This window comes from Podarcis cretensis (genome assembly GCF_951804945.1).
Source record: "Podarcis cretensis genome assembly, chromosome: 11".
Taxonomy (NCBI): domain Eukaryota; kingdom Metazoa; phylum Chordata; class Lepidosauria; order Squamata; family Lacertidae; genus Podarcis; species Podarcis cretensis.
Genome location: NC_137180.1, coordinates 35621694 through 35633586, shown reverse-complemented (window position 1 = coordinate 35633586; position 11893 = coordinate 35621694). Strand labels below are relative to the sequence as shown.

The 11893-nt window shown below is 44.8% G+C and overlaps 1 protein-coding gene across 1 annotated transcript; it reads right to left on the bottom strand.

The window, feature by feature from the left end:
- Window positions 1-1165: 1165 nt before the first annotated feature.
- Window positions 1166-11645, bottom strand: TMEM171 (transmembrane protein 171). Its single transcript, XM_079995218.1, is given in 6 exon segments — window positions 1166-1833; window positions 1835-1891; window positions 1895-1927; window positions 3405-3544; window positions 4418-5132; window positions 11517-11645. Coding segments are annotated over 5 exon segments (981 nt in total). The 5' UTR covers window positions 5043-5132; window positions 11517-11645; the 3' UTR covers window positions 1166-1707.
- Between the last annotated feature and the right edge of the window lie 248 nt (window positions 11646-11893).

Sequence of the window (11893 nt, the reverse complement as noted above, 5' to 3'; positions counted from 1 at the left end):
TCTTGTGACAGCGAAGCCCACAACTTAATTATGCACAGTGTGGAAAAGCACTTTCTGTCTTCAGCTATGTCCACTCTATGTTCCCCCAGAGTTCTAATATTTTGAGGTGGCGAAGAATTTCTCTCTCATTCTCTCGCCATCATTTATTATTTAATAACTCAGTTGGGCAGGTACCACAAGCATTACAGGGGAAGTGCAGCTAAAGCCGAACTGAGCCCCTCCCATGACACACTCCCCCAGTAAAATTAAATAAGAACCATGTGATACCATCATGTCCAGAGATTCCCTGCCTGCTGTATGCAGCAGCCAATGAGCTTCAAGTGGGGAAACACCGAAGGTTTTATAACTACACATTGTACTACTCACAGCTGTCCATGGAGGTGCGGGTTAATTCTGTGTCCAGGGCAGCTGTCTACCAGCTCCATCTGGTATGCAGGCTGAGACCCTACCTGCCCGCGGACTGTCTTGCCAGAGTGGTGCATGCTCTAGTTATCTCCCGCTTGGACTACTGCAATGCTCTATGTGGGGCTAATCCAAAATGCGGCAGCTAGACTGCTGACTGGGGCAGCCACCGAGACCACATAACACCGGTCTTGAAAGACCTACATTAGCTCCCAGTACGTTTCCGAGCACAATTCAAAGTGTTGGTGTTGACCTTTAAAGCCCTAAACGGCCTCGGTCCAGTATACCTGAAGGAGTGTCTCCACCCCCATCATTCCGCCTGGATGCTGAGGTCCAGTACTGAGGGCCTTCTGGCGGTTCCCTCACTACGAGAAGCAGAGCTACAGGGAACCAGGCAGAGGCCTTCTCGGTAGTGGTGCCTGCCCTGTGGAACGCCCTGCCAGCAGATGTTAAAGAGATATACTACTACCTGACATTTAGAAAACATCTGAAGGCAGCCCTGTTCAGGGAAGTTTTTAATGTGTGACATTTTGATGTATTTTTAATCTTTGTTGGAGGCTGCCCAGAATGGGAGGCCCAGCCAGATGGGTGGGGTACAAATAATAAATTATTATTATTATTATTATTACTACTACTACTACTACTACTACTACTACTACTAGAGTAGCAGCCATGGAGCCCGCGTAACTTGCAGTTTTGGCTCTTATTTCTATAGGCTAAAACTTGCCATTGGTCACACCACTCAAGTGCTACAGTCACCACGTACATTGTGCCATAATGTTTAATCAACTTAAAATCTCACATGTACAATTTGTTAACATGAGGGTCAGCCCAAACACACACGCAACTGTGCTCTGAGGTCTCCAGTGTCTTTACTTTTGAGTTTGTCAACAGCCAAAAAAAGGAAAAGGAAAAAGGAAACAGAAAGACAAAGCCACCAGATTTCCCCCTCCTTCTGCTTGATGTGTGCCACAGCACTATGTTCAGATGGTAGCTGACTTGACTTGAGACGTACATTGCTTTGGGTATTCCAGTTACATACAAGGTGCCAAATGAAGAGGTGTTAAGGTGCTGGGTCCTTTGTGCCCCAAGTATTTCTCTGTAGATTGCCTTGGCTTCGTTTTCCAGTAACAGAAGTCTTGGCTTGGCTGGCCTTCTACTTTCTTGCCCGTGGAGCTTGCTGCTCTCCTTGCTGGCTCAAAGCTCCTCCATTTCTCTTCCAGGCTATTTTCACCCTGTAATTTAAGAGTCCTCTTTCTCTCCCCTTTTATACACCTTCCCTCTTGAGTATTTCTTACAGCTGGTTCAAAGCGGATGCCAATGGATCATCTTGGTGATGTAAGGAGAGGAAGAAAAGACACATTCATTATTTACAGCTGCTCGTTTGCCCTTATAATTTTGAGATGGCTCAGAGGGATGAGAGAGTGTGGATTAAGTTCTCAGAAGGTGAATCACGTCCTGACATTGTATACAGTAGCTCATTCTCTCTTCAAGCAACCAGGTTTGATGCATCAGCATTCTGTGCTCTGCAAAGAAATAATGAAAGGGTACACATGTTGGCATGTTTAATCTCTCTATATTTCTTATTTCGATTTATACCCCGTCTTTCTACATATAGTACCCAAGGTGTCTAAAAGCAATGATGAGAATGTTCTATTCACCAAAGTGGTAAAATTACATCTGGCATGGATACAGCCAGTTTAATTCTAACTGGTAGAGCCAAAGAGTACTTTGCACATGGTAAATTGTTTCATATATATCCTTGCCTATGGACAATGTAGAAGTGCGAACTTCTGACAGGAAGCCAATCATGCAGTGTTATACTACAATGAAAAAGGACACAGGCACACCCTTCCCATGCCATGGTGCATGCAAATCAGTACGCAACAGCAGCACCTGTGAAAGATCTTATTTGTCAAGTAAGAAGATGCCCCAATCATGCCATGGGATGCAAAGGCTTCTTGGATTCATTTCTGGTTGATTCCGAAAAGATAGGACAAAGGCTCTGAAATGAAATGATGTAATGTGAAGTGTACGTTCAGATGGAATGCCTGTGACTTGTTTAACTTGTTTATGACATTTATATTCTTCCAGGGAGCTCGCAGCAGCATAGCACTAGGGTCTGGCACCCAGGTGCTGAGAAAACCAAGAATCTGCTTATTTATTAATTAAAATATTTATAGGCTGCCCCCTCATATAAAATATCAGGTGGTATACAGCAAACTATGTAGGCGAATAAAACAAAGTATAATTTAAAAATACAAAATCATAGAAATGATTGGCTCCTCTTGAAAAGGTTTACACAACCGAATAGGCCTGCCAGCATGAAAAGGCAAACCCAAGCAACATCACCATGTACCCACCCAATCTTCTCTCCTGCGTCCCCACCCCTCATGGCTGCTTTCTAATCTAAACAGAAAAGAAGGGAAGAAGGTATTTGGAGAGCCAATTGTTGGTCTTCCATGTAAAGTCCAGTTTTAAGCACATCCATTACCCATCTTCTCTGGTAATGGATGTGCCAGTCTTCTTTGACTAGTGGGCACTGTGGGGTGTGTGGCACAACTTAAAATGGCCGCCACGTTTAAAAGACCAGAGAAAGAGCCAAGACCTCAAAATGGAGTAGGAATTCCTCCAACCCCAAGAGGGGGGGAAATACCTACATAAGCCAATGCAGTGCTTGCTCACTGTGAGAACCTCTTTGTACCTTCCTTCTATTCAGAATGAAAGTAAGGGTGGATGTCCAATCCTGGCATCCAGTGAAATATGGGCCTTGTTAAGAGAGCCTACCCAATGTTGGCAGTGCAGCAAACAGGAACTGAGCAGGAGCAGCAAACAGTGTCTCATGTATTGTTGACTTCTGAAGAGATTTTTGCTGGGACCTTGTGTGGGTGCCACCTGAGGTACTGATATGCCCACTGGTGCCCACTTTGGCAACCTGTGCATTAGCCCATGTGCAAAATGCTCAAAATGCTCATTTTTTTTTTAAAAAAATGATCTTACCAATTAATAAAAGTGCTGTGGTACGGTGGAGGATTTTCACTTAAAGGCAAATCACTTGTTACCACGCTAGGAGTTATTGTTTGCAGTGGACAGTCAGCGAAATAAGGTGGTGGCGGTGGTGGGAATACCATTACAGTATCACCTACAAAAGAAAAATCCAACACTTTAAGGTCAAATTTATCTGCAGTTCTCTTTGGAGCAACACGCAAGATAGCCCTACTTGTGATGTGCATTTCATTAAGAATCATCACTCCCAGGCATTAGGGCATCTTCAAGGCATTAGATTAAACTCTTATCAGTCTTTCCCTACTACACTTTGTTGGAAAACAATTGCACTTTTATTAGCATGCAGAATATTGTTATTATTTATTAAATTTCCACACTGCCCTTCATCAAAGGATCACAGGCCAACTTAAAATATTTTGAAAATGCTTGGAGATTAAAGCTTTAATATCTGCATTCGTCTAGACCAGTGTTTCCCAACCTTGGGCCTCCAGATGTTTTTGGCCTACAACTCCCATCATCCCTAGCTAACAAGACCAGTGGTCAGGGATGATGGGAATTGTAGTTCAAAAACAGCTGGAGGCCCAAGGTTGGGAAACACTGGTCTAGACACACAAATGGTGTAACACCATAAACTGGAAGGTCCAACATGCTGTTGTAGGGGCTATTGAGACAAGGGCTCTCAACACAATGTGTAGTAGTATTGCTATTATACTTTGTAAAATAGAATCCAGTTCTCTCATTAATTTCACCACTGTTCTGAGGAGTGTACTGTACTTCAAAAGCAGTCCTTGCAACTATACTTTGATTGGCAGATTCTTGAGTTTATTTTCTTACCCACCCTGACTTCTTCTTCCACCATTCCCACATTCCAATTCCAAAATTCTTCCCTCCCCTCCTAATCCACCCCTCAAGTGCTGGGGAGGAATGGGGCGTCCTTGCAAGTGTCTCCTGTTGCTGACATCTAGGGACTGCCCACTTGGAAGTCTTCTTGGCTGTGTCATTCACTTACCCACTGTAACTTGAAATGATTCAGGATCCAGCTGTTCTTCTTCATTGACAGAAGACTCCTGGACGAAATTTATGTTTTGTTTCTTTTTAATGTGAGCTATCACAAAGAAACACAATCCAATGAGCACAATCAAAGGTCCCATGGTCTGAACAGAATGAAATCCACAATCCTGGAGTTCAACATTAGAAGTATTGCTATGGTTAAACTGCTGGTAGCGCCAACCTGGGCTACATCCCGGAATCCAAATGCCAAGGACGCTGATTAGCATCCCACTAGTTAAAAATAAAAAACCAAAGACAAGGAACTGAGCAAACTGGCAGTTTCCTCGACAAAAAACAAACCCGTACACCTGGTCATCTTGCAATTGCACCTCTCTGAGGTAGCCTTTAGCTCTCGATTGAGCCAGAATTATACAAACTAGTCCAGTAACAGCAAGCAGAGGCCCAATGATTTTGAGGGCTCCTTTACAGTCACCAAAGGCACCACTTGGGCACGTCTGCAACACAAACATCGAAAGCAGAAATCCAGCACATAACAACGTAATGCCAAAAACGAAAAGGAAAGAGATAAGTTTCCTAGGATGTCCATTATCTCCTTCATGCATGGAACCAGGAACTGGATACATTATTATTATTATTTTTAAATCCCTCTTCAAACCAAGGAATAACAAGTTTTCTTCTATGGAGATCAGAATGACATTACCACTTCAGTAGGCCTGAGAACGAAAACGAAAAGAGGACTATGATTATTAAGCCAAGGGCAACAACAGATAATTCACATATTGAGTCTGTCCCTTATTTACACCTGCTGGGTGGGAAAAGGATTGCTCCCAGGCAGAGTTGGGGATATGACCTGGGAGAGGAGGAATTTAACTGAATCCTCTGCTTGCTCAGGGAGTGGTCTTGCCTATGAGAACGCTATGTTACATCAGAATAAGAGGCAGCTCAATCTGAAAATACTTTCACTGAAGTCAGGGTAAAGCTCAAGATACGAGCCCCACCTTCCCCCTCTCTGTTACCACCTCCCCACCACATACAATGGATGGCAGGAGAGTCTGACCAACTCTGCAACCAGTTGTGGCATTAACCCCAGGAGTACATAAACTAGAATATAGTTCACATACATCAACATGTGTGGCATAGGGCCATAGCTTTCTGCCTCCATGGCTGGAGAGTTTGGAACACAACAAGTGGGAATTGTTCCCTACTAGGAACTGTGGTGAAGGAGCACACTTTGCACAAACAACAAATGACGAATAAGGCTAGTCTTCTCAGATCTTTTACAGATGCAAATAACTACCAGGAACCTCAAGCATAGGCTGCAAAGACAAGGCACCTCACACAGATAAACAAGAGGGCGGTGACTCACTAGAGAAAGAGAGCTCATGTCCAGAGTTTGAACCTCTTCCATTTCTAAGGCCCCAAAGGAAGTAAAAAAAAAAAGTGTGTGTCTTGAGCAACACAGTGTCTCTTAATCCTCTATGTGTACTTCCTCAGCATCTCTCACTTGGAGGTCCCTGAGTCAGTATGCAATTTGCAGTGAAGGGCTCTCAGTGAAGGGCTTGTTTACAACAGTACAAGCAAGCTCCTGCCATGCCTTCACAACCTTTCCCAGCCCCAAAGGTAGGTTCTCAGGGGATCAGATTGGAAAAAAAGTGTTGGCTGCAAGCAATGATGGACATGTATCAGTGTTTATCACTAGCACTGAGGCAGGGCTGTTCACTTTTGTAGGTACCCCTGCTCAGATATCCACATGGTTCTCTCTTGCTGCACCAGGGACTTGAGGTTTGTTTCAATGAAGCTAGTAAATATTGTAAACTTAATTCAGTAGAATTGAATAAACTCTCAGGGTGGCTGAAATGTAGAGATATCGACAGGCTGTGGTGCATGGCTAGAGCAGCAGCCTATCTCAAATCTGGTGCCCTCCAGATGTTTTAAACTACAACTCCCATCAACTGGTCTTTGGCCATGCTGGAGTTGGAGTCCTAAACATCTGGAAGGAAGCAGCTTGGGAGAAGGTTGGGCTGGAGTGCTGACTCTGACTGAGGGAAACCTGAGTTCAGATATCAATAGCTAACAAGCTCTGGGAGGCTTTATGCAATCCTTCTTAGACTAGTGTACCTCACAGGGGTGCTGTGGGGGATAAAATGGGCCAACTCCATGTAAGATGCATTGAGCATCTTGGGGTATAAATGAGATAGACAAATAAAGACCATGGCAGGCAGGCAGGAAGAGGCAAGGATTTGCATGCACTTAGAAGGACAGAAGTCCAAAGTCCATTTGCAACTATTAAAACAGAAAGCAAACACTCATTTGTGTGGCTGGTCACAACACAAGTTAAATTGCAAACCTTCACACCTGTAAAAATGTAATTATGATTGCAATGATTCCTTGTAAGGAAATAAAGGACTGAAGAGAGACCATGAAGAAAAATGCAGTTTGCTTCCTAGCCCCAAACCCACATTGTGCACAAAACAGGCCAGGATTTTACTCCTCAATGTGATATACATGATCCAGAGGGGATGAAATAGCAGGTCCCCATCTTCCCCAACACTTTATCCTAGCTGGATTGCATAAGAGGGCTTATTCCATGTGATCAGCTTCAGCTCATAAGGCAACCACTTCAACCCTGCTCTTACCTCTAGGCACCTGCCCTCAATAAAGGAGAAAAATGACAACACTCTGGCATCATGCAAGACATGTTGAATTATAAACCAAATGGTTCCACCTGTCTGAGACATATTGGGGAACAGCACAGACTAGCCAAAATATACCAGTCCACTGTGTGGATGCAAGTAAAAGACTCCTTCCAAGAACACCAACACGGGGGGCGGAGCTTAACAAGTCACATGGTGCTTTGTTTAAGGATGCTGGGAATTGCAGCTCTGTAAGGGGTAACCTACAGTTCCCAGGATTCCCTGCAGGAACTAATGTTTTTTACATGTATGGTGTGTATGAAGCCTTTGCTACAGCTCAACAGGTCTGGATCTGTCCAGTGTTCATATGAGAAACTGTCCGATAAGCCCCTTGTAGGCTAATATAAGCTTCTTGAAGTGATAAATTAGGCAATGAACATTGCTGTAGGGTAAGGTAATTAATGCTGTGTACACATTCCTGTTTAGTCTGTATCCAGTGCATCCCCACTGCAGCCTAGGAAGCAGTGTACACCCAATGTTAACTCACATCTTTCCTGTATCTATTCTGTAATTTCTTAGGAAATGCTGTGCTTTGATCATGTGTATTTTCTCCAAACCAGCTTCGACCCAAATGGGAAAAAGAACAACTTAGCTGTGTTTTAAGGCCATAATGCATAAAACACCTAAAAGCTATACACTGTGAAGAATTTACATCTTGCCCCTTGCAAGGGGCTCTGTAAGATTTTCATAACGCAACGACAGCTCTTTTACTCCATCACAAGGGAACAGCATCCCTGGTCCCTATTGTGGAGATATTGAAAAGAATGGAACACTTAGAGGAGTATGAGCTTTTACGTATTTAAGAGAATTCGTATGCCACTTAATTGTAAACAGAACCTCTAAACGGTTTGCAGAGGTTTTACACGTGTAGAATAATTGTGCTCAGGATGGGATACAGGAATGTGCCTGAACTCTCTGATTATCCGTGTGCAGAACGGGGTGGGCAGAGAGAGAAAAAGCAACATACACATCCTGTGCAGTTTAGTTTGGCATTGCAGATCCTCAGGTGTGCCAAAGGGCAGCATGGCCTTTAAGCCCCTAAAGACACTGCAACGAAAAGCGCCCCACTCACAGATAGGAGGCTTGTGCATGGAGGTTTTTCCAGAAGTGATTTCTTTCTACGTTTGGTAAATTTATAGCATCAAACTGGAAGCAGAGTAAAGCCTTCCATAAACAAAGCTTCATACTTCCCTGCGAAAACATTATAGAAAGTCGTAAGACCAGGACAAATGGAAATAATTTGAAATGATATAAAGTCTACATAAAAGAAAAATATGGACGTCTTTATTGCTGTTTTAGAGTAAGTGTCCTTTCCTCACCAATCTTGTAGCAATGTAATTTAGCAGACACAAATATATATAAAAGGGAAGGCGGACATATTTTTTTAATTCTTTCAATACCACAAAATAATGAACACAAAGAACTCTCTGTTGTGGGTTTCACATTGGGAAATCTAGCGCCTATGCTAGAAAATTTATATAGTTTCATTTTCAATGAACTTTCATCTGTAAAACAAAGGAAGTTCTACCATAACACATTAAGAGTGCCTATTTGGTTGTTGATGAAGTCATCAAAGCTTGCCATCCCCACAACCCCCACATTGTCTCAATGTAGAATGTGCCAACTGTACAATTTGAAGATCTGGCATTTATATGCTACCCAAATTTACCCATAGTGAACTGCAGCAAAGGAGAAAGGAAATTAGGATTCGAAATATTAGTGAACCTAAGGTCATATGCCATGGCAATTATGAAGTCAAAACAGTAGAAAAGATCATGATGTACACTGTGGCTCCAACCCAATGTGTATTTACTCAAGAGTAACTCCATGAGACTTTGGAGTAAACATGAACAGGATTCAGTAGAAACCTCTGAATTAATTAATCTCTCTGAATTAATTTCCTGACACTTAACAGACACTAACACAGAATCAGCTAAAATGAGTTGTGATTAAATCCTGTTTAAAGCCAACTCAACAGCTGTAATGACTGACCAGAACTCACTTAACAGTGAGCTTTGCTCCCATACATTTCAGAAGGGACTTACTCTCAAATAATTGGGTACAGGACAGCAACCCAAGTGTAGCTGGATCTGGGTTAGAATACAAGATACCTGCCACCCGCAGACTCCCACTGAAAACTAAGGAAATCAAACTTCATTGAATTAGGAGCTTTAACTGGATAACTAATAATAATCTTGCAAATAAGCATGTGTGTGTGTATGCTTATAAAGAGGAGTTTTTAGTTTGTTAAAACTTGCTGAAGCTTTAGGGTTGCTGCCCCTTTGTAAACCAAAACCAAAACACAACACCCTTTTGAGAAAGAATCATAGTTCAGTGGAAGAGCACGTGCTGTGCATGCAGGTGGTCTCAGGTTCACCCCCTGGCATCTCCAGATACGGTGGAGGAAAGACTCCTGCCTAAAACCCTTGAGAGTCACTACCAGTCAGAGTAAACAATACTGAGCTAGAGGGACAAGTAGTCTGACACAGCACACAGCAACTTCCTATGTTCCTAACAATGCAGTGAGATGTGAGGTCCTCATTCCATCAAAAAATAAGGACAAAGAAATGAATAATGGGCTTCCACCTACAACACAAGCAGGAGATTGCATATGACATGTACTGCGTACCTTCCAATATATGCAGTTATCTATGCTAAAGACTGATAGCATTAAAAGCTAACATTATTCAAAATCAAGAGTAGCTCTGGATGTCAATAGATTGCTGCCAGACAGATGCACAAGTGACTTTTTTCATTCAATATAGATGTTTATTGATAATGACTGACTGAAGAAAAGATAAACACATGAGGAACACGTAGCTCATAGACAAGGGGTGAAGAGTCTTCAGCCTTCCAGTTGTTGTTGGACTTTGACTCCCTTCAGCCCCAGCGAGCACAGCCAAGGGCAAAGGATGATGGGAGTTGCTGTCCAATAACATCAGGAGAGTCACTGGTTGCCTGCCAGAGATGCATATAAAAGTATGCCTTAGCAAGTAGCCATGCACAAGTGCACCTTTGAAACTTATAAGAAAAGATTAGGGTACATATGGCTGGAAGCACTTCTGCAGTTAAATCTGAAGCTATTTTTTTGTAAAATAGGCACATTTGTTAAAGTATTGAATTGCATTTGTGAGACCTGGTTCAAATATCCGCTCAGCTGTGACCTTCGGCCAGTCACTGAGTCTCAGCCTAACCAACTTGCAAGGTTGTTGTGCCAATAAAATACAGAAGTGGATGCTCCTTGGAGGAAAGGCAGGAAATAAATGAAATATTATTCTTTTTTTTAATGCTGAGTCAACAGGAGCAAAACACCCCTAAAGGATCTGTTGACATGCCCCTACTGAAGAATGAGTTCAGCGATGACTTCGAAACATTCTTTTCCGCAAGTATGCATATTTCCCCATTTAGATTGCTAACATTTTTTACACAGTTTGCATGCATCCCCTTTCCCCATAACAAAACATTAAGAATGCCAAAACTCATTGTGTGCAGTGTTTGTGAAAGGGGGGAAATCAGTTTGCTAGTAAGACGATAAATGTTGTGTCATCCAACTACAGTTAGCAGGTAAGGAAGGGAATATACTAATCCGATCTGGCGCCAGCAACCTGTACACACAGACATGGTTGCTCCTGGGTGTTATTGGTTCAGCAGTAAAGTTAAGGGCAGAGAGCATGACCTGAAAAAAGGAGACAGCATAGGAACATAGGAAGTTGTCTGATACAGAGGCAGAGCAATGGTCCATGCTACTGACTGACCGGCAGCTGCTCTCTACGGTTTGAGACAGGGCATGACTTTCCCAGCCCAGCAGATGTTCTGCCACTAAGCTGCGGCCACACTGCATGGGGCAAGAGCGCCCATTCCTCCGCGTGAAGAGCGGCGACCCCTTGCACCCAACGAGGACACCCTGCAACCCAGGCCTGAGAAATGAAACGAGTCCAAAGCGCGGCCTTTTTCCAAGGACACACCTGGCGGGCAAGCGCCCGGCCCGAGACACACAAGCGCTTTTACGCACGCCATGTCCACCCCCGTGATGGTCGGCACGTACCAACCCCCCCACCACCTTAAACGCCACCCAGAGGAGTGCGGTGGCATGACAGGAAGCTGTGAGGGGGGAGAGAGAAAAAGCTGCAATGCCCTGAGGATGGGGAAAGCGTCGGCCCTCGCCTAATGCACCCGGAGGAAGGCGGGTGGGCTGTTGTTTTCCTCCCCAGAGGCGGGAAAGCTCCAGCCTCTCATTGGCGCTCTGGGGGAAAGGGAGCCTCTCTTTCGCCTCCTGCACCTCGGCCCCAGCCGCCATTCCTGCCACGGCACCCAGGATAGGCTCCCCCACCTTCGCCTCTCTTCCCCCCCTCTGCCTCTTGACCCGAGAGAGGTTGCTGGCGGCACAAGAAGCGCGGCGAATACCTCCAAGCGGAGCGGCTCGAGGAGCGCCGCTTTCTCTTCGCTGGGGCGCGCGGAGTGAGGCGCTGCGCCGCTGGCCGGCCGCCGGGCTGCCTCCCTTCGGCGTCGGGGGTTGACGTCGCTGGGTTGGGGCCGCCCGGAGTGACCTTGAGCGGGAGCCGCGCGGTGATTTTCCCCCTCTTTCCCTTCGGTCTCCGCTTCTGAAGGGAAAGAGAGGGTTCTTTACCCGGCCAGCGCGCCGTCCTGTGCGAGGCAAGCGCGCCCTCTGGGGTGGAGAAGAAGCCCCCTCAGCACCGGGCGGGGAGGCGCGCCTGCGTCCGCCAAGCGGAGGGCGGCGACTGGGCAGGGAAGGTGCCTGAGGGCTGGGAGAGCAGGAATGG